The sequence below is a fragment of the Nanorana parkeri genome, unplaced genomic scaffold (genome assembly GCF_000935625.1).
Source record: "Nanorana parkeri isolate BGI_ZX_2015 unplaced genomic scaffold, ASM93562v1 scaffold788, whole genome shotgun sequence".
Lineage (NCBI taxonomy): Eukaryota > Metazoa > Chordata > Amphibia > Anura > Dicroglossidae > Nanorana > Nanorana parkeri.
In genome coordinates, this window is record NW_017307056.1 from 126,792 (window position 1) to 149,550 (window position 22,759).

The 22,759-nt window shown below is 42.8% G+C and overlaps 1 protein-coding gene across 1 annotated transcript in view; it reads left to right on the forward strand.

The window, feature by feature from the left end:
* The window catches only part of MED13L (mediator complex subunit 13 like), a 129,510-nt gene that overhangs the window by 98,145 nt on the left and 8,606 nt on the right, over window positions 1-22,759 (forward strand). The window contains exons 14-22 of the mRNA XM_018564846.1: window positions 746-848; window positions 3,103-3,323; window positions 3,464-3,669; window positions 3,855-4,780; window positions 12,497-12,676; window positions 15,224-15,447; window positions 18,748-18,913; window positions 19,165-19,495; window positions 21,516-21,735. Coding sequence (XP_018420348.1) covers window positions 746-848; window positions 3,103-3,323; window positions 3,464-3,669; window positions 3,855-4,780; window positions 12,497-12,676; window positions 15,224-15,447; window positions 18,748-18,913; window positions 19,165-19,495; window positions 21,516-21,735 — 2,577 coding nt within the window. The remainder of the gene's footprint in view (window positions 1-745; window positions 849-3,102; window positions 3,324-3,463; window positions 3,670-3,854; window positions 4,781-12,496; window positions 12,677-15,223; window positions 15,448-18,747; window positions 18,914-19,164; window positions 19,496-21,515; window positions 21,736-22,759) is intronic.

Consider the following 22,759-nt stretch of genomic DNA (forward strand, 5'->3'; position numbering starts at 1 on the left):
GGAAACGCCCAGAAGGCCATGAAAGGGTAATTAAGCCAGGAAAAATGCTGAAACACCGGGGAAGATTAACAGAGGCAATTGCCCAAAAGGGATTGGAAGGTGATGGGAAGATCAAGGAAATGAGATAGGCGATAGACAGTGTCTCCCACCAGTGGTGCGGAGGTAAGAAAGTATATTACTGCCATAGAAGAATCACATGTAAAAAGTGCTTCAGTCATTAAGGAACAGAAACTGAAAAAGAGCTGTCGTGAAGGGGTTATGTCAGTTCAATACAAAACAAACATTAACTGGCAGGAGACAGTGTAAAGGCAAGCACCTGACTTGGCCTCAGGTACCGACAGTAACCTCAGGGGACAGTCCCACTGTAATAGATGAGCAGACCCATGTGGGGATCTGGTTGACGCTCAGACAGGTGCCCCCATCGACCGGGGTCCAGGGCTAAAACCAGCAGAGCAATGAGAGGGACACTGCAGCAACCCCTGTCAATTTTTTATCAACAGAGAGTGAAAATTTCTGTAACAAAGTCCCAGATAGCAGTAAAACCTGAGAGGGAATTCTAACCTTTCCCCATTCTATCCAAAACTAAAAAAGTTTTGTGTATTGATACACTTAAACATTCTCATCCTGTTTGGTGGAGCAGTAACACAGGCTAAAAAAACGCTAATAAAAGGGAAGAATAGAGTAATGCTTATGTGTACAAGGCTTTGATGTGTAATCCCATACCTTTCTGTAAATGATCTTGAAGGCTGGTTCACCGGGGACCCGAGCAGTGAAGGTGCCAATAGGAGGGGCAGAAGATCGAAGAGATCGAAGGGATGAGGGAAGAACAGCTGTTCCATATCTACCAAGTGAGTGTTTCACAGATTTCACTTCTCTGTATATTGTATTGGTCACAGTGTATCTCGCTTCTTAATGGGACTGGATTCAATTATTAGTAGTAAATCTCAATTTTACTTTACAGGTGAAGAGTATGTTGCTCATTTAAATGGTTAGTTTACCTTTTTAAAGGAGAACTATGGGTTAAGGCTTTTCCTCATAGTTCTCCTTAGGGTAACGGGATGACACAAACTAGCGTCCTCCCGTCACCCTAAGCTCAGTATACCGCGAGCTGTAGCTGAGACGCCGCAGAGGCAGAACCAGCTGTACCCGCACCCTCCCTGTTCGTTCCGCCAGTCAGCGCTGGCGGATCGGAGCGACGGAGGGGGGAATCCAGCCCTCCCCCTGTCACGGCACAGAGCCGTGACAGGATCGAGAGGTGAGCGAACGCTGTTATGTGTACGCTCACCTCCAGATCTACTGAGCCGACCTGTAACAGTCTCATTGTCACAGGTCGGCTAGAACTATGAGGTGAGTGAAAAGCACTCACCTCATAGTTCTCCTTTTTAATGGGGGGGTTTTTTTCTTTTCAAAAATCCATTAATTTTACAACTTACATTGTATATTAACATTCTGACTTTCATTTTAAAAAACTGTGCTACTTTTTATTGCTGTTGTCCGTGGAGGCTTACCTCTTCGTCCCAGCTACATTGCAGGAGGGAATGGCACTTAGATGCGTGGCCCCAGCTCCTCGTGAATGAGAACTCGGCTTGACTAACCATGCATGCACAGTCCTCTTCCGCGGTTGCTAGTAGAATGCTGAACTCGGCTATTGCCATGAGTGGAAGCGGACTGCACATGTGCAGATAGCAAGCCGAGTTCTAGCCAAGTGCTCGTTCATGAGGACCTGCGGCCACTTATTCAATGGTCAGTCAGTCATGCCATGTAGTCAGGATGGAGAGGAGGAGCTCACAGGAGCAGCATTAATAAAAGCAAGCATAATAATAAAAAAAAGGCAGCATTTTAATATGCATTGTAAGATGTAATAATGTTTTTTGGGGAAAAACCCACAACATTAAAGGTGAACCAACCCTTTAAGGGGATGCAGGATATGTAAAGCATTATCTCCTTATCTGTTTTCTAACCCCAACGTTATTTAGTCCTTGTCAATGGTCTATCTAGGTCTTTTAAATGTTGCTTAATAGTCTTCAATCGGAACCAGGCCTTGTTGCAATAGGAGGTCCAAGATAACTCTGTGTATCACATGGTTATTAGAGAACTTTGTTAATGAGGTAATATTCCTGTGCCCAGTGTTTTCTTCTCAAATGTGCAGAGTCTCTGCACCTTACCTGCCTTTGCAGTTACATTTGAGAAAGCCTCACTATGTTTGTGTTCCTATTCACGTAACATACCAAAAAATCATTTTAGAAATATTTCAAACCTTTTTCATGTCTCTGTAGACAGGCATCTGAGCTCACTGCAAGTGTCTCTGTACAATTGCAAAGGAAACTCTGGGTGTCCCCATAGAAAGATTAGGGATGCACTGAGCTTTATTAACATTATAATGCCTCTAGATCTTTAACCCTTTGTTAGGACGGACAGTGATCAAAGCTTTACAACTGATGAGATCTGCCACACAGCACAGACAGGGTTATTTATGGTAACCTCCCCACCCCCCTTGATTCCCAGAGGAATACTCAGTTTAAAAAAACCAACAACCTTTTTTTCCAAAAAGACCAAATGGGGAAATGAGGGTACATTTCTACAAAGGGAGGGGAATTCCCTCTCAGACAGTTATCCCCAGAACAGAGTGTTCCCGGTGGAAGATTTCCCTCTAATTCCTGTTCTATGGACAGTTGTAAATTTTGGAATTTCCATCACTTTCTTTTTGAGTGACAGTAGGCCGCAGGACAAACAGAGAGGTTGAACCTCCCCAGTGGGGGCACAGACAGCAATAATAACTTGACAGGGGTTCTAAACCTCATGCACTTTACTCAAAACTAAAAAGAAAACAAAAATGTTGCCATACATACACTTTTAAAAAAAGAAAATAAATGCCAAATCCTTTGCTGCAAAAATGGCATCCAGCTGCCTATGTTACTGTGCCAATAAGGTTTTTCTTAGTTCTTTTCATTTACTTGTTTACATTCATTTTGTTAAAGTTACAATTTCTTATTTTTATATGTTAAGAGGCAGACGTACAGTGCATGCAAGCTTTCAGTCGTGCATGTTTAATTTCCTGCTTGAAACCATAATTAATAGCAGTATTGGTTCTGTATCTTGCAGCAGCGTCTGACCTGCAGAGAATGTTTCCTACTCCACCATCTCTGGAGCAACACCCGGCATTCTCCCCCATCATGGTATACAAGGACGGTGTAGGTTCAGACACTGCAACAGCTCTTGGCATGATGGAAAGCCCTATGGTCAGTTTTGTCTCTATGCAACACATAGAGTTCAAGGTGGAAGTCGAGGAAGGCCTATGCAGTCCAAAGCCAGAAGAAATTAAGGCATGTGACTTTTTAGCCCAGACAGTGGAATATTGTTTGTCTTTTTTTACATTCATTTTTCTGTCTGTATATAGATACATAGGACAGTTGTGTTGGTTTGGTTTCTCAAAGATGTCTTTTGTTTTGTTTTTGAACTGTAGGACTATTCCTTTGTGTACAAAGTTCCTTCTTATCAAGCTTTTTTGGGCTCCTCTATGTTTGCGCCTTTAAAATCTTTACCCAGCCAGTGCCTGCTTTCCTTGAAAATCCCAGATGCTTGCATATATCGTCCTTCCTGGGCTGTTCCCCCAAAGGTACAACACCTTCCTTTACCGCCAGCTGCTCCTTTCAACAGAGATGGCTACATGTAAGTACTGTAGACCTTTTGTGCTATTTTACTTGTTGAATTTGTTTTAATTTTTATTATTCTACTAGTTGAATTTGCATTCTCATTTTTATCTCCCCTACATGCCCCTCTTATTTTTCTACATAACTATTTTTGCCTTGTATGATCATCTTGTACCCACTTTCACTATTTTTTTTCTCTCATAGGAATGTGCCAAGCGAGGGCAGTCTGACGGATCCTGACTACCTGCAGCTAAACACTCCACAAACCAACACTCCAATTGCTCCTTGCAGTGCGGCTCCTGCCAGCAATGGGGGAACTGGTGGCGTCTTGCCTTCTCCAGCCACTCCACGTTTTTCTGTTCCTACTCCCCGTACACCAAGAACTCCTAGAACTCCAAAGGGAGCTGGAGGAGCCAGTGGACAAGGCTCTGTAAAGTATGACGGCACAGACCTCTGTTCTCCAGCTTCCACCCCATCCACCACCAGGCCCTTGAGTTCTGTTGACCCAGCCAGTAGTCATCCAGCTCCTGAGGCTCACAGCCTGTATGTTACTTTACTTCTGTCTGACTCTGTTCTAAACATCTTCAAGGATAGAAATTTTGATAGCTGTTGCATATGTGCCTGTAATCTTAACATCAAAGGATCTGATGTAGGTACCTACATTCCAGACTCCTCGAATGAAGACCAGTATCGCTGCACCTGTGGATTTAGCGCCATTGTCAACCGTCGACTTGGCTACCACTCTGGGCTCTTTATAGAGGATGAGATGGACATTTTTGGCAAATCATCTTATATTGGACAGGCAGTGGAACGAAGGTTTAACATGAAGGAAGCTGCAAGGAGGAGCCAGGAACCACCTCCATCTGCCCTGCTTATGCTTCTCCAAAGTCAGTGCACTAAACCTTTCGCAAACAATGGAGGTACATGGGACCTATTATACAACAAAGGAGAATATCTTGATGGAACCTCCTGCAACTATGAGAAAGTAAGAGTAGAGAGCTCTGATGCCTGGCCAGAGTGTTTAAATGCATTGGAACAGGGAAGACAATACGTGGACAATCCAACTGGGGGACGGGTTGACGAAACTTTGGTTAGAAGTGCTACCTTCCACCTTTGGCCACACAGCAATGGTGAGAGTTGTATTTTTTTATGAGAATATAACAGAAATGTGCTTAACCATAGTAGTTTTGTGAAACGGGTCTGTAACTGGTTTAAAGTAAGCATGTGCTTTTCCTATACAGGGCAAAGTAATAGGTTTACATTAATGTCGACACCAGTCTTTCCTCCCCCACTGCTTCATTTGGTCAACATAAGTGAGAGAGAGTTATTCTTCTTTAAGATGCAGGTTGTCTCTTTGAACTTACAAAGGGCTGAGGACCCTATCACTACCCCTATGTGACAGCACAGGGTGCCTGAGCTGGCAGTCACCTGGGTGCTGTCACATGGGAGGGAGGATCGGGAGTAACATGCTCCTTCATACCTGGAAATAGTGAGTTTTTTTCTTTGCTCCCACAACAGCACCAATAGTAGTTGGTGGTACTGCCATTAAAAGGGTACCTGTTGCTTTGCGTTAAGATGACGATGCCTAAACTGTAGCTAGGAAGTAACTGCATATTTTGTCTCCGAATCAGTTTGCTCTGCTACCATTTTTCCAAACTATTCCTATCTGATAATTGTTTTGACATTTCTAGCGCTACAGTTTCCTGTACTTTTGCTTGTTTGATGCTGGATTTGGCATTTCCTGTATGTTTGCTGGAATTGTACTGTAAAACAACCTGTAAAGTGTTCCTGCATGTCTCTGAATATTGCATCTATCAGGATTTGATTTCCTTAACTCGGGGAAAGCCATATCTGGAAACCCTTTCTCAATCCCAATTGTTTTCCTCCAAAACAAGCAGCATTGGCAACATCCACCTGCAGTCGCCCTCTTTACCAGAGGATTGATAAAAGCTGGCCATACATTAGGCAAATTTTGTCTGCTTCTTCAGGAATCGGCTGAAATTTGCACAGTAGTTGCCGCTGTCTTCATCCTTTTGGCTGGCATGCCTCGATCATGTGATCGAAGGAGCCAGTCGCAAAATCTTTGAACGAACAGAGCTGACATCCAATGAGCTGCTGTCTCTGTTCAGGCTCTTTTGACAGTGGCCGGCGGCCACTATCGGCATACAAAAGAAACAGCAGGAGTTTCTCAACGCGTTTGCGGCGTTGATGTTGAATTCTGTTCTATTTTTTTGTTGTTGAAGCCCGCAGGTTGAGGCCTTGTTCACACCAAAAGCGTGTATGTTCCAGAGCGATAGCTGCTGGAACGCACCGCGATCGCTGATAAACTTCTCGTTCTTGGGCGGGAGGGGGTGTGGAGGTGCATTAAATTCAATGGCACCACTTCCACGCCCCCCCGCATCGCGATCGGAACGCGTGGTAAGACTTTGCCAGCGTTCCATTCCACTGCAAACGCAGAAAATAGGGCTTGCTCTATTTTTTGCATTTGCAGTGGAACGCAAAGCTGGCAAAGTTTTGCCACGCGTCTGATCGCACTGCGGGCGCGGGGGGATGTGTGAACAAGCCCTGAATGAAAAAAATAGAACAGTGTATGCCCAGCTTTAAACTTGCTACATTGGCAGAGGTGACAATATTTATAGGTTGCTTGTCAGTACTGTGAGATGATGCTTGCTCACCTATGAGAGATAAGGTGACTGTCATTGCTGACTTCTAAAAATGCTAGTTGTCTGGCTGTCATGCAGCTTATTCAGTGGTTTCAGTGATTTTGACCTAAAGCTGAACTCCAGGCAAAAAGGCTAAATACACAGATAAAATGTATATAAGGGAGCTGTTTTACCTGCCAAAAAATGTGAATTCATGCTATCAAGTAATGAGATTTACTTATTTCTACCGTATAGCTCAGCCCTGTCTAACAGGAAAGAGGACCTGGTTAACTTTGGCAGATAACACCTTACAGGTCTTGTCGCTCTCCAGCACATGGCTAGACAGTGAAAGGAGAAGCAGCACACCAATGAGTCATTTCTCTGTCACTCTGTTCTCTCCCTTATTAGCATGTTCCTTAGCACTGTATCTCAGCTGATGAACTCCTTGTGCTGCTTTTCCTTCTCCCAGTCTGTGCTTAGCTGTACAGGGCCTGCTAGGAGCTGATAGCAGGCAAATTCAGGTACTTGCTGCTTTAAAGAACAAATACATTTAGTGATGTTTTAATGAATACAGAGCTGTATTCATTTTTGTCATTTATTTCTGCCTGTAGTTTAACTTTAAAGGCGCAGGCTCTGGACCTGTTGTCCCGATCCTGTTTTTTTTTTATACCTAAGTCAGTGAGCTGGAACAAGCACATAGTTGGTAAAGTCTTTTCATTACCATTCTTACAGGTCAATGACTCACTAGATAGTAAAGTGAACATGGGGATGACTGCCCCATAGCCTGCAATTTTAAAGGGAACCTGAATTGAGAAAAGGTGGAAGTTGCGGTTCCTAATCTTTCTGCCAGTTGCATGCCTAGCATGCTATTCCAGTGGTTTCAGTACTTTCTAAGACACTGACCTGGAATAGGTATGCACGTAAGGAGTTCTGAAAGTAGGGGCGAGTACAGTCAGCATCATTTTTGGTTTAAGAGGTCAGCTTATTTGTTAGCTTACTAGCTGCAAAAACAAACCAAAGTTGTTTAATGAACAATACCAGTGGTGTTCAACTCCAGTCATCCAGACATCCCATCAGGTTATATGTTCAGGAATTCTAATTTCTCTATCGTCCATTGAGGGACACGCCTCTGAAGAATTCTGAGACGTAGGGTTATGCTGCTGCCCCCAGGAGAAATGGACACTAGGCAAACAAATGAAAAGCCTGTTACTTTAAGGACATATCCCTTCCACCTCACACCTGCCAGTTTTTCCGCTTAGTGTCCTCAGAAGAATGGATGTCCCCATCTCTTCTGCTTTATTATTTTAGTCCTATTTTGTTTCTTGGTTGAAGATTCTACTATCACAAGCTGCTAGTTGATTCATACCAGATATTATTAAATACTGGGAGTCTCTCGACCTAGCCGACAAAACTGAGAGATTCATTCTGCATAAGTTAAATCCTGGAAGTTCCCCTAGTTGTCCTGAAGCAGGTTGTTTCTGGTCTTAATACTTATGCTTTGTCCTGCAGTGGTCCTTTTGGTCCTGTTTTCATCATTTAATGGTCAGGCCAGTATTATCTAGGGCAGGGGTGCCCACAATTTTTGTGTTAAGATCTACTTTTCAAATGATGAGCTACATGAGATCTACCAACGGAAAAAAAAACTCCTTCGCTCTCTCTCTCCTGGCTGTCTCTCTCTCTCTTACCTTGCTCATCCTCCTGGCTGTCTCTCCTTGCTCTCTCTCCTGGCGGTCATTCCTCTTTTTTCTCCTGTCTGTCTCTCCTCGCTCTCTCTCCTGGCTCACCTTGCTGTATTTTGCAACAGGCTGTGTAAACTAATATTCTTTAATGTAATACATAGCACTTCAACCACCAGTATCCACCAGAAAGGTGTCAGGGAGCTTGGCTCAGCAGACTCAGGCTAATAGGTAATCATGTGTGCACAGCTAAATAAATATACCAAAATGGAATAAAGGGGTCACCATTCACACCCTTCGTGATCTACTAGCATCAACTTTGAGAGCTACTGGTAGATCACAATCTACCTAATGGGCACCCCTGATCAAGGGATTCCGGTTATGTTGTGAACAGCGCCATGGAGCTGTGATTAAAACAATGTATTTACCTCATGTTTACAAGGTTGGCTGTTTTCCCTCCTTTTCAGTTTACTTTCCTCAGAGCACTGTAGCGTGCATGGACAGAGCATTTTTCTGGTTTCCTCAGAGCACTGTAGCGTGCATGGACAGAGCATTTTTCTGGTTTCCTCAGAGCACTGTAGCGTGCATGGACAGAGCATTTTTGACTTTGTTTCCTTTTTTTTGCATTTTATTTGCCCTCAATTTAATATTTCTTATTGGGGAGAACAGAGAGATCCTGTTTTTTTTTTTTTACTATTACACAGCCATTCTTCAAATATTCTGCTGTCTGCAGCAGGTGGTTGCGGTACCTCACAACTGTTAGGGCAATGATTATTATTGTGTCCGACTCTGTCTGAGGTAGAATTGTCAGAACAGACTGTCATTAACAGTACAGTGTGAAAGTGATTTTTTTTGTCACCCTTTCCTACAGTCTTACTATTGTTATAATACAAGGGCTCTGAGGTGTAGTTATGGGGACCGGCACATCTTATACTTTACATATTTTACAAGTTGGCCACATGAGGAGCTCTCCTCCTTTTTTTTTCTGCGCAGGCGTACTAGGAGAAAACTCCACCTTTTCCCCCGATTACTGATTTTCCCCCCCTGGTTACTGATTGGGTAGTTTTCACTCAGTAAGGAGTGGCAGCGCTGGTGAAAGTTATACAGCGGCCAGACATTGGTGACACATCAAGGTGTCGCACTCTATCCTTCCTTGATTAAGGAACATAACACATAGATTCAGCTCATGAATACAATACACCTAAAGTATGCTTGTCATAAACACTGTGCCATATCATCGCTGCAGTAGCTGGGCTGTGACAGATTCACTCTGCAGCATAAAGCAATGGTTGCCTTCTTGATTGAGGCTGTGTGTTCCTCTTTAAAATGAGAGGAATCTGCTGTTCACATAAACCTTAGCATGTCTGCAAGGTTTTTTCCTCTTCATCCTTTTTTGATAGGTTTTTATATTAGGATTGGGAAATTCCAGATAAGCAATTTCTGGTTCCTAGACGCTTTGAGACACTGTGTCCTTTCCTGGGATGAATTTGTTTTAAAAAGAAAAAACTTGTTCAGCTTTCCAACCATTATTGACTTTGGTCCTTATTTCCCAGCCTTCCCTACTCTTAAGGTGCAGAACAGTTGACTGCTGGAGTTGATCCACATTTTATTGATGCTTCTCATTTCATGTGTGATGCATTTCTTGATGCTTGTCATCTGTTGTCTCATGTGTCTGTCTCTTCCATTCAGATATGCAGAGCTATCTGGTATAAGTGCTGCTTGGCAGAACCCCATTGCAAAAAGGGATTTCTGTCTTAACCCTAAGTGAGAGGTTGTCTTTTTGAAGCTACCTCGGATTAGCTTATTAAAAAGCTCTGGGAGGTAAAATTAAACGCTTACCTCAGATGCGTAGAAATAGCGATCGGCGGCATAAGCCTGCTCTTTCCTTTCCATGTTTTGTACGTTTCTTTAGTTCCCAGTTTTAAAAGACATCTTCAACTTCCAAAGCTTTGAACCTTCTAGACGTCCTTGGCAATTGAAAATTCTGCTCCCGCCTTTTCTATATCTGGTTGCGGGACGCCTGATGGAATTTGCGAAGATGTGAAAAGCTCAAATTTCAGAATATATTTTCATCTTTCTCCTTGGTTATTTGCGTTTTGGCTTCCCATGTATTGGCAGCATCAGACGGACCCTTTTTGCACACTTCATGTTGTATCCAGGTGTTATACCTGTTCCTCTGGTAGAACTCAAACCTTTTTACAGTTTCCAAACCCAGCACAAGATTTTGTCCGATTCTGTATTGAAAGCACTCAGAGGGGAATTTATCCAAACTGGAGCAGACAAAATCTGGAGCGGATTTGCACTGCAAGCGATCAGCTTCTGTCTCATTTTCAAATCTTACCTGAGCAAACTGAAGAGAGATGCTGATTGGTTGCCATGAGCAACTGCTCCAGATTTTGTCTGCTCCAGTTTTGATAAATTGCCCTCAATGTGTTTGTACATATTCACAAATACCAGATGAAATCCATTTACTTGGTTAACTCTTAGATGAGGAGATTGTTTTGTTTCCATAGACATAAAGGATGTGCATCTACACATTCCTGTAGGTGACCTTCATTATCAGTTTGTGGCTCTTCCCTTCGGGTTGGCTTGGACTCCAAGGGTTTTTACAAAAGTTCTTGCTCCGGTTCTGTTTTTTTTCTTTTTTTTTTGGTCTCAATGGTATTTTGATTGAGATACTTAAATTACCTTCTACTTCGAGAAAAGTCTCTTCCTACTTTGGGGCTTAATGTCTAGATGGTGCTGCGGACACTAGAGGACTTTCGGTTGATTCTGAACATTGAGAAGTCGTCCTTAGTTTCATCACATCGCTTGGTGTATTTGGGTCTTCTGTTGCATACCCTTTGAGGCTCGGTCCTGCACAATGCAGGCAGCGATTGCCCCATTGATTTCAATGAGGTGACATCCGCGTGGCAATTGCAGAAGAAAGGTACAAGTACCTTTTCACGATACATGTTTTAGTTCATGTGTGGCAGCAAGGCAGCGATCCGCCCGGCGAGACTGGGGTGCCATTAGAAAATAATGGCACCCACAGCACGATCGGTTCACACCTTGGCGACTCCTGACCATGTGGCAATCCGCGCAGAATCGTGCACGATTGCTGCGCGGTGAGGTGTCGCCTTTGTGTGAACCCAGCCTCAAGCAAAAGTGCTCCTTCCTCAGAATAAGGTATAGATGTTGCGGAATCAAGTTTAATCACCACTGGGGTTTATTTTTTATTTTTTTTACTATATAACGAAAAAAGGACCAACAATTTTGAAAAAAAACCTGTTTTCCCTACGTTATGTTATAAAACACTTAATAACACCCAATTTTTTTGGGTGAAATCTTAGACGGAGTCACATCGGATAAATAGACACCAAACATGTCAAGCTTTACAATTACGTGTGCCCGTGAAATTGCAGAAAACTAGCATACCCAAAATTGGCCATAGGCAACACTTTAAAAGCTTTTACTGCTCATCAGTTCAGTGTAATCAGTGATTAATGGTCCTAAAGTTATTGCTCGGGGTGACATGTAACAAGTGCAGCACATTGGGTGCAATTGTCGTTTCCGCACGTAGGAGCGCCTGGCGCATGTTTGCGTCTGTATGTGGGGACGGGACTGTAAAAAAATTTGTTAACTTTCATTTTATTCTCATAGAGAAGCCCCCTATGTGGTATCAAATTACAGTGACTGGTCCTCTTAATGGAGACATCAGGGAATCTCTTTCTGATCTGCCTGCACAGAGCCGCCATGCCGGTCCCAGCGGAGCTTGGGACCCGCGGGGGCAGATGCACTGAGTTGCACCGCATACAAGCGATTGGGCGGCTCTACAGCGGTTGTACTTTCATTTTAGTTGAGCTTTAGTGAAGTTCTTCAGAACATTTTCCCTCAATGGATGATAAAGAAAATAAAAAATCCTTTCCTTGGAGTCCATTGAGAGACACCACTCCCTCCCCTCATTTCCTTTTGTACTGCTTGCTATAAGCAGAAGAGGAGACCTCCATTTGCCTGAGGACACTAGGCAAAACTGGCAGGTGTGTGAGGTATGGAGGGGGTATGTCCTTAAGTAGCAGGCTTTTAATTTGTTTTGCCTAGTGTCAATTTGTCCTAGAGGCAGCAGCATAACCCTACGTCTCAGAATTCTTCAGAGCTGTGTCCCTCAATGGACTCAAAGAAAAGGACTTTACATTAAGAACAAATCCTATTTTTGGATAGATGATTATAAATCTATGTCACTGATTAAATAATTTCCACATTTACCCATCACTGAAGGAAAAGCTGAAAACATCACTGAGTTGAGAAACTCTTATCTAAAGAGCTGTACAGGTGGAATCTATAGATACTTGTATGTTTACCTTCTAATGATTGAACTGTAATTTGCATATAAAAAGAGTTTGTTTTTTTAACTTAAAAAGATGTGCCCCACCATGTATGTTCATGGCTGAGCTTGTTATTTGAAGGAATTATCCATTAATGTATTATATTGTTCAAGGTAAGAAAAAAACCTTATGCTGATATATTGTTTTCTGTCCTTTTTCCCCAGTGCTTGATGTGAGCATGCTTCCTTCTCAGGATGTAGTACGCACGCTGCTATCACTTCAACCTGTTCTACAGGATGCTATCCAAAAGAAAAGGACAGGACGGACGTGGGAGAATATCCAGCATGTGCAGGGCCCCCTTACATGGCAGCAATTTCACAAAATGGCTGGACGTGGATCCTATGGTACAGACATTAAAGTCTAGTTCTTGGTAGAATGGGTTAAAACTTCTGTCAGGTTTTAATGGTGTCTCTGGCTGCATAGCACAGGTTTTTCTTCATTTTTTTCTGTAACCCTAAGACAATAAGGGCAACTTGGGTTATTAGGACAGGAAGGAACAGACAACTGTATCTAAAAATAAATAAATAGTTTTTGCATGCAGAAATCTGACTTTGTGCAGATTACTCCTACAGCGTTCTAGACATACACTGCCTGGTGGAAAAAAAAAAAAAAAAAAAAGGTCGCCACCTGGATTTTGCTAATAAAAGTTCAGCAAAGTTATGCCCCCGAAAAATGGTCAGCTGCCTACCTGAATATACTGAATGACCAGGTTTTTCCTTCCCTGATGGCACATTGGGCATATTCCAAGATGACAATGCTAGGATTCATTGGGCTCAGATTGTGAAAGAGTGGTTCAGGGAGTATGAGACGTCATTTTCACACATGGATTGGCCACCACCAGAGTCAAGACCTTAACCGCATTGAGAATCTTTGGGATGTGCTGGAGAACAATTTACGCAGTGGTCCGACTCTCCTATCATCACTACAAGATCTTGATGAAAAATGAATGCTACTCTGGACCAAAATAAATGTGGTGACATTGAATAAGCTTATTGCAATGATGCCACAGCGACTATGTGCCGTAATCCAAGCTTAATTGCTGTCCAATGCAATATTGGAGTGTGTGACTTTTTTTTGGCCAAGCAGTGTATATCTGTTCAGCAATTGAACTATAAGAGCGTATTGCTCTTTGAATGTTTTACTTCAAATTTAGATGTGGGCCATGATGAGATTCCTCTTAAATACAATTAAAGCATCATGTCTAGAGGAATGTAGATAATGGGCAAATGTTAATTTGTAGTCCATGTTGCATGCAGTGTGTCTTTTGTCCTTCTGGGTGTTGCTGCAGCCACTTCCCGTCTTGTACAGTAAGGCTAGAGAGTTGTTTGGCACCTCCATTCAGAAAACATTGAGGGGAATTTCTCTAAACTGGAGCAGACAAAATCTGGAGCAGTTGCCAAGGCTACCAATCAGCATCTCTCCATTTTCTTCAGTTGACATTTGAAAATGAGAGAGAAGCTGATCGGTTACCATGCACAGCTGCTCCAGATTCTGTCTGCTCCAGTTTTGATAAATTCCTCTCCTTGTATTCTTTTGAATCATTACAAGGCATTTTCTGATTGGTCAAGGTGGAATGGAGGAGATGATGTCCTGATGTACTCATCAAATCATAGAATGCCTTATGTTAATTCAAAAGAATACAAGGGGAGGAATTTATCATAGCAAATGCGAGTTTTTGAACTCACAGAATATATTTGACGCACTTTGCGCCAGATTTATGTTGCTAGTGTAATGTTATTCATAAATGAGGTAAAATAGACTCTAGGAAAGAAGACTCGTAACTCCAGGCAAAAAGCTTAACTGTCGCTTCTTGAAGAAGTGGTCATGGGAACTTCTTAAGTTGCGATTATTTTGTTAGGTGGTGAGCCTCAGACAGCCAGCCTCAGAACAAGTGCAGATGACGACAGGCGCAAAACACGTACAATTGGAAAAGTAGTTCAAGCTCAGGTTAAAAGACAGATGTGCACATAAAAAAAAATGATCTAAGAGGCTAAAACTGTCTGCTTTGATAAATCACCCCCAAGATGTTTTCTTAATGGAGGTGGTAATGAGCGAGCACCTTTCTATGTTTGCTATAGCAAATGGGAAGTTGCAGCCGGCTGCAAGATCAATGGACACACTTGGGGGGAATTTATCAAAACTGGAGCAGACAAAATCTGGAGTAGCTGTGCGTGGCAACCAATCGTCTTCTATCTTTCATTTTCAAAGCTAAACTGAAGAGATAAGGTGAGTGGTTACTATGGGCAACTGCCCCAAATTATGTCTGCTCCAGTTTTTATAAATCCATTGTATGTAGCGTGGACTACACATGAAAATTTCAGCATCCCCTATATCCTCAGACGTTCCATATGAATCGTTGAGGGTAAGTATGCTGGCCCAATCTAGCTTTTAAAAATAGATTTTTCATGGCGTTCATCATTAATTACCCAACAACTCTTTATAGGCTAATGGCAAAGTTTATTTGTACATGAGCACGGTTTAAGGCTAATATTTCAATATTTGACCAGGGCCCTCCCTGATTATTGTGGTTTCAAACATTTTCTTTTAGAGTGTAATTAAACTAGCACAGACCAGGCATTGGGTTATCATTACATTTGTGATTAGTTACCCCCCTGTTATGTTTTGAACTAATGAGCTTCTATTCAGATTTCATTGTTCTTTTGCTTTGCTATAAAGATGCAGCTTTATACTTGGTCAGATGCAAATGATTAAAGTGGTGCAACACTTTTTTTGTCCCTTTTTAAAGTGCGAGTATTTATAAGAAAAGCAGTAAACTTGTAATGAACCTACCTACCTTTTTGATGCGAGGAGAAATCCATTTTAACTTGACTCTGTTTTGTCTGTGTTAATATAACATTTCTCCTTTTTATTGTTGTTTTCTGTGTTCATAGGATCTGAAGAATCTCCAGAGCCACTACCTATACCCAACCTATTGGTTGGTTATGACAAAGACTTCCTGACCATTGCTCCTTTCTCTCTTCCTTTCTGGGAGCGTCTGCTTCTAGAGCCCTTTGGTGGGCAGCAAGATGTAGGTTACTTGGTGTTGTGTCCTGAAAATCCAGCACTACTAAATGGAGCAAAATCTTTCTTCAGTGACCTCAGTGCAGTATATGAGGTAAGAAGTAGCAGGGTTGCCTGGCTTGAAATAATTTTCTTCTCGTACTGCTTAATATAAATTTCTTTCTTGCCCACTGAGGGATGCAGGAATTCAGTACAGTTGGAGTTATACTGCCGCCTAGAGTAGGATTAAATACTGGCAAATACCCCACATAATACCTATCCTCTATCCAGCATGCTATAGTTTTGTGCTAGTTTCTTAGGAGTTTGGAAGTCTTTTCTTTAGCTCTGCTACGGAAAGTCTAACCAAATTTTGCTAGCCTTTTTTTCTTCTAAACTGAACACGTGGGGTTTGTCTGGAATATGACCTTAGGGCATGGAGTTCTGCATTGTGGCACTTGGAAGACCAGTATTTCTCAACCTTTTTGCATGGCATCCTATAAAATTATGCAAAATCGTGAGGCACCCCAGTCTAACATGTAAAAAACATTGTAGAAGATGGGAGGTCTTCTTCTGAATGGCTCAAACCCTCCTTGGCTTAGCGCCATTAATTTCCATGGTGCCGGCAGCCGGCCCACCTGCATCATGGAAAACCATGGCGCTGTGCAAACATTTTAAGGCACCACTAAGGAAGCCAGAGGTCACCCCTGCCCTGCACTTCAATCTAGTCTATCAAACTGAGGCAGAATATGTCAAAAAATGATCTTTTCGCTGCTGGGTAGACCCATTCTCAACTGAGCGTGTATAATTGATGTCTGGAGCCTTATGCTTCATCTGTGATGACTTTTTACAAGCATCAACATTTTTTATCCCACATGGGTCTGCTATCCAGTCAGATGCTCAGAGCTCCTTGGTTTAGATGCTGGGATACTGATGCCACATTGCTTTCCCTTTTGAGGTATGGCTTCGCTTTGGCCTTACTCTTAATACCTTGATCAAGAATTCCAAAGAAAGCCCCAGCCTACTCCTGTCGCAATGTAAGGGATCTAGGAAGAAGTCGGCTGACATCTACAGGTGGGGGGCTGTTTGTGCATCTTTGCGGGTCCTTGATTCAGTTGGCCTTTTAGGCATACAGGTCCAGAGTTCTCCCCATTAGACTTACAGGCTATCTCCTGGCCTCTGGTACTCTTCAGTTGCTCCCCCGTTCTTCCCTGTGATGCGACATAGATTAATTCACCTGCTCCAGTCCCTATGTCAGCTCAGCCTCTGGAGCTGGGCCCCATGTGGGCTAGCACTCTTACTTAGAGAACTGCCATTCTTTTGGGGTATTCTAGACCCTTAGTGGTACTGGGTACCTCCCACTGTCCTCTCTCTCTAGAGATTCTTTGACCGACTAGGTCATCCCCAATTAGGGACACCCAGACAACCTGCTTTGAAGAGAGTTAGTGTCTGTGATCCTAGTAAACAAGTCCCAGAGGGGCATAACACCCCTGCAAGATGTGATTTGGGTCTGGCCTTGTCAGGTTTCAACATTAAAACTAGGGCTACAACAACTAATCGACTAAGTCGATTATTGAAAAAGTTGTCAACATCCACGATCGGCACAGGGATGCGGGGAGAAGAAGTAAGGAGGAGCAGGTGTGGGGGGATGACAGCTGCCGATAGACAATACAATGCGGAAAACCACCAGCTATAGAGGAGTACAACAAATCCCAGCAATAGTACATTATACAGTGGTGCAATGCCAAATACCACTAGCTATAGAGGACTACAAAACCCAGCAATAGTACATTATACAGCGCAATGCAGAATACGGCCAGCTATATAAGAATGCAACAAATCCCAGCAACAGTACATTATAGCTGGCGGTATTCTGCATTGTGCTGTATAATGTACTATTGCTGGGCTTTGTAGTCCTCTATAGCTGGTGCCATTCTGCATTAATTGCTGTATGATTTTACACTTTTCATTTCACTATATTGCACACCACACTTTGTTTTATTTTTTTACTTCCACCGCTCCAAGCTTGCTCCTGTGATGGACTGCAATCTCAATACAAACTAGTAGTCCATCACTGGAGCCATTTTTTAAAATGTATTTTATTTTTTATCAGATTTAACCGATTAATCGAACGTAATAATCGGCTAACCGATTTTGAAAATATATGTTAGCTGCAGCTCTATTAAAAGCGGTCTGTCATTTGTAGGAGATAACCATTTTAGTTCCTTGCTAGAAAGGTCTACCTTTTAAACCCTTTGTTAGATTAGAGGGTTGCTTCTTTACTTGGGGCATCAGGTGTTAGGGGACATTTCATTCAGTGGTGTCTTCTTAGCTCTCATTTTTGTGGTCCCCCTTCTCCTCTGTTGCAGGTTTAGTTTCTGAGCATTGTGTCTGTCTCTATGGATCAGGTAGTCCCTGGTGTGTTTCTCAGCCTGTCCGTCAGGTGGCTGGTAAGGGGTCTTCAGTTCAAAGGTTCCTCCTATGGAAAAATCATAGTCTCTGGGGTTGTCTGGTACCACAGAACAGGTGTTTCCTTCTGCACTGTGAGGCTCTGCTCTGGGTAGGTCTTTTGTGTCTCCCGTGGACATCAGTCTGGTACTGCTGTGCCTTTCCCTCTGAGAAGAAATGTGAGTCATGGAGGTAGCCTGACTTCCTTTCTGGATTATATTGTAAGTCTCACTCCCTGGCATTTCTCTCTACTGATAACCCCCGCTAATAGAGGAGGGGTCCATGTTTTTGGGTGCTTCTCTGACTCCTGCTCTGCAGTTGAAGGTTGTTGGAGGAGGGCCCAGCATACCACTGGGCTGTTGGCTGGCATAACACTCTGGTCCCCTGCTGCTGTTATTCTTCACTAAGGATAGGAACCTCTTTATGACTAAGGCAGACCTGTCCACAGGGGACTAGGTCCTGTTTCTGGGCTGATGTGCAGCATTTTGAGAAATGTCTTTTGGGCACCTCAACTAAGTCTATATTCCTGTGTCCCTCAATGGGTGAGAAAGAATTTGGGATTTTTGTACTTGCCGTAAATCCTTTTCTTGGGTTCCATTGAGAGACACAGGCCCAATCCCTCTGTGAATTACGTTCATGCTCTTGGAACTGATTTACCACAAAACTGAGGCATGCTGGGTAGAGCAGGGGATATACAGGGGCTGACTTACAATTTTTCTGTCTGCCAGTGTTCCATCCTGTGTCCCTCAATGAAATGCCATAAAAAGATTTTTAGTGCAAAAACCCCATTTCTGTTACTGGCAGGACAAGCGTGCATGTATTTAATTGTAAAGCTTTAAATGCAGATTTATATTTAATCACAACTAGTAGGAGCCCTTCCTTTACATCAATAAAGGCTACTATCTGCTTAAGTTCTACCTTAATAATATTTGTTGGCACATGGACGTTAATTAATTTTATTTTCTTAAAGATGTGCCGTCTGGGACAGCACAGGCCAATCTGTAAAGTTCTATGTGATGGAATTATGAAGGTTGGTGGTTCTGGATCTGAAACATCAACTGAGGATACAACTACAGAGGAAATGGACAACCATGCTCAGTTGCGGATGTATGCTGAAACTTGTCGACAGCATTTGGGTGAGATGATTTTTTCATTTGTTTTCTCTAAGATCAATTTAGTGCTCTTGTTGCCATCATCCTTCATCTTTTTGTATAAAGTAGAAGTAAAGAGAACTTTAACTGCTTTCTGTTTGTACAAAAAAAGATATATATTTTCATAATTATGTTATTAGAGTAGCAACCGCTAAAAGGAAGATTGCAAATATTTATTATGTATTTGAAAATATTCAGTCTGTCTTATTTTTACTTATGTATACATCTTTTTATAGCTCCTTATCTGTCTTCGCTACAACTGGACAGTAGTTTACTATTACCGCCTAAAAGCCAATCTCCTAGTTCACAAGGAACGCAGAGCCCACCTGCACCTCCATGCCCTTCCAATCCACCTGCCAGTTCTACTCCTAACGGTACTGGGACAACACATCTTGCACAGCAGGCACCTTCCTCTTCAGTGCCAGTAGGAAATAGCACAGCTTCTTCTGCATTCAACAGCTGTCCAACCCAGAATTCCTCCAATTCTGGAGAGCGGCCATCGGGAAGCCAAACCAGCAGTGAGGTGGAATCCAACCCGCCTTCTACACAGCCAGAAACCCCCGAAAAGTGAGTATATCTTCTACTACTATCTCTGTCGTAGGTTAGTATTTTACATGGCTGTCTATACTTTTAGTATATTTATCTTATGACTTTCACAAAATTGCTACCAGACTTTTCATCACTTCCACAAAGGACCTTGCACTTACTTAATTTTTTGGCTATTTTGTTTTTTTACAGTTTTTATGAGGAATACAATTTAAAGAATAAATATCACACAACTTTTAAAAATCATTGTTATTCCCCCCCGGAAACCAGCTGCATATGGTAGGGATGCAACAACACCGGTATGTCGGTATCGGGTATGAGTACTGATATTTTTTTTCCCGGTGCTTGCCGATACCAGAAGTTTTATTAAGGAAGCCGGGCGGCCTGTAATGACTCTCCGCCCGACTTCCCAATTAGCCGGGAAGGCGTCTCCATGCTCCCTCGTCATCAGGTGACGAGGAAGCATGGAGCCGACTTTCTGGCCAATCAGGAACCCAGGGGGTGGGTAATGACTAGCTTCCTAATTGGCCAGCTTCCCGACCAATCAGGAAGCCGGGTGGCGAGTCATTACACAGCGCCCAGGTTCCTGACTGGCCGGCTCCATGCTACTTCGTCACCAGGCAGTATGGAGACTGCTTCCCGGCCAATCAGAATGCCGGGCTGCAGGTAATGACTCGCCTCCCAACTTCCTGATTGGCCGGGAAGGCGGCTTGATGCTGATTGCTTGGTAAATATTTTACTATCACCAGTTTCTGAATGAATGGGAAGCCTCTGTAACATGTGTACATGTGCAATAGTGTGCACCATATTGTGCTGTACGCCTTGCACATGCGCTGCAGTGCGTTGTTAGAACACATCGTAGTGCTTGATTTTTTTTTTCTTTTCAAAATAACATTAATTGGCAGCACATGTCAAAGTGTTGTGATATGCAAAAAGGGGCAATTTAACATTTACAAATATTTGTTCATTCATACTTTTCATTCAAACGTATTTTTTTGTGTGCCTTGATACTAATTTTAGTGTGCTTTTATCAATGTAATTGTAGATTTTTATCGGTTTAATATTGATTTGACAAACATTTGCGCAATTATCGCAGGACCTCCAAAATTATTAGCAATATCTTTTTATTCTACAGGGCCTGTGCTTTCAGAAAATATATACTTTGGGGATATTTTACAAACGCTAGCAACGCAGTAATAGAGTATCAAACCAATCGGAAAAATTGCAAAAATGGTGTTGCCAGCTGAGGTGTAGGGCTTGAGCGGAGGGCTTGGCAGTGAAAGGGTTAAAGGAAATCTAACGGCACCAGCATCACATAATTGTCGGGATCCGCTTCAGCTGCGGCGTCTCAGTATACTGCGAGCTACAGCTCATGGTATACTGAGCTTAGGGTGATGGGACGAGGCTAGTTTGTGTCCTCCCGTTACCCTAAGGAGAACTATGGGGAAAAGCCCTGACCCCATAGTTCTCCTTTAAGCTCTTTTACAAGCTTTTGTTTCACCAATTAAGATGTTTTCAGCAAGCATTTTTGTAGTAATCCTCAACTGTACTAAACCGCATGACTAAAAAAAAAAACATGGAAATACCCTGGTGTGGCGTCCAATATCTTAATTAGTGCCTAAGGAGTTACCAGGAGTTACCAGGAGATACCAAGGCTGCTCATGCGAAGTTTGCATTCAGCTTGGAAAGGTGAGCTTTGTCCTGCTGTCTTCTGCTTTGCTGTTGTCCACTAAGTGTGACAGATGGAATCACTGATGAGCTTTGACCAAGCTGAAGTTTTTTCAGCAATGAAGAGCCCAGATTTAGGGGTTCCTAGCATGTCATGGTTAAATGTACCTATAGATAACTCTCGTTTTGCTTTTTGTTCATATTATTAGGTTAGTAAATTGATTGTAATCATAGGTGAGCTTTTTTGCTGTGAATCATAATTTGATCAAGCTAGACATGTTGGTTTGTTTTATTCACGTATGCCTTAACCCCTGCATTGTGTGCACTTTGAGAGCAGCTAACACAATGTTTCTTGAAATTGATATGTTTTCAGTGCAGCAGAAAGGGAGAAAATCGGCATCCCAACTGTGGCTGAGCCAACTGCAGTCCTAACTTCATACCCCACTGTTGTAATATATATGGTGGATCCTTTTACATATACAGTAGATGAAGATTCAAACACTGGGAACTTCTGGCTGCTTGGTCTCATACGATGTTTTACAGACATGCTGGAGATCTTACCAGAGCATCTTCGCACAGCCTGCGTCCTGCAGGTATGTTTGTTTTTTTGTTTTTTTGCACCTTTCCATGTTTGCTTTAATTTTTTTTCCATTAACCCTTGCAGTTCGGTTACCCCTGCACTGCAAGGGTTAAGTGCTTAATTTGTGTCTAGGTAAAAGAAAAAATGTATTCTCACACAATGCTCCAAACTGGCTTCTTAGACTTGTCCTTCCAGTGTCTCTTGCCCTCCTCTGCAGCTGTCTAAGTTCCCGTAAATCATCAATGTCTATATACAGTGTATAGATGTGAGGATGCTAAGGAAGATTCCAATGCTGCTGCAGAGGAGGAGGCAGTCTGAAGGGAGTGCTGTGACAGCTGGCCGGCTCAGAGCTTCGAGTCAGTATAACTTTGTTATTTTTGTCCCTAGACGCAAACAAGCATTTAACCGTTGCAGTGCAGGGGGTTACCCCACTGCAAGGATTAAAAAGTTTTCCTGGAGTTCTTCTTTAAGCTAAGGTAACTTAACATAAACCTATGATCTTTACATCAGTGGTTCTTAACCTGTGGGTCGCAAGCCACAGTTGAGGGGGTCGCCATGTGCCTTGTGTTTTGCTAGGTAAAAGGCTCCTTAGCCTCCTCCTAGCGCAGCAGTGGCAGTTCTCCTAGATGGCGCTGCAGCAGCAGCACCCGGAGGGGATCTGAGAGAGGGGACAGGCACGAGTGAGGAGGTGAGTGCTTGATCACCAAAGAGCCACACTGGGTGCCAACAGAGAGTCCCACTAGCTACCTGAGAGCCCGCATAGCCTCCTGAGAGCCCACACAGATACTACTATTGGTGCATTCCTAAATTTTACCGTTGGGGGTCACCACAACTTGGCAAATGTTACCAAGGGGTCCCGGCCCTAGAAAGGTTGAGAACCACTGCTTTACATAGATGGTGACCATCATGAAAGCTATATCCATTAGGGCTGCAGCTAACGATTATTTTCATAATCGATTAGTTGCCCAATTTATTCTTTTAACTAATCGATTGGTTGCATTAAAAAAAAAAATCCCCCCCCCCCCCCATGTTAATGT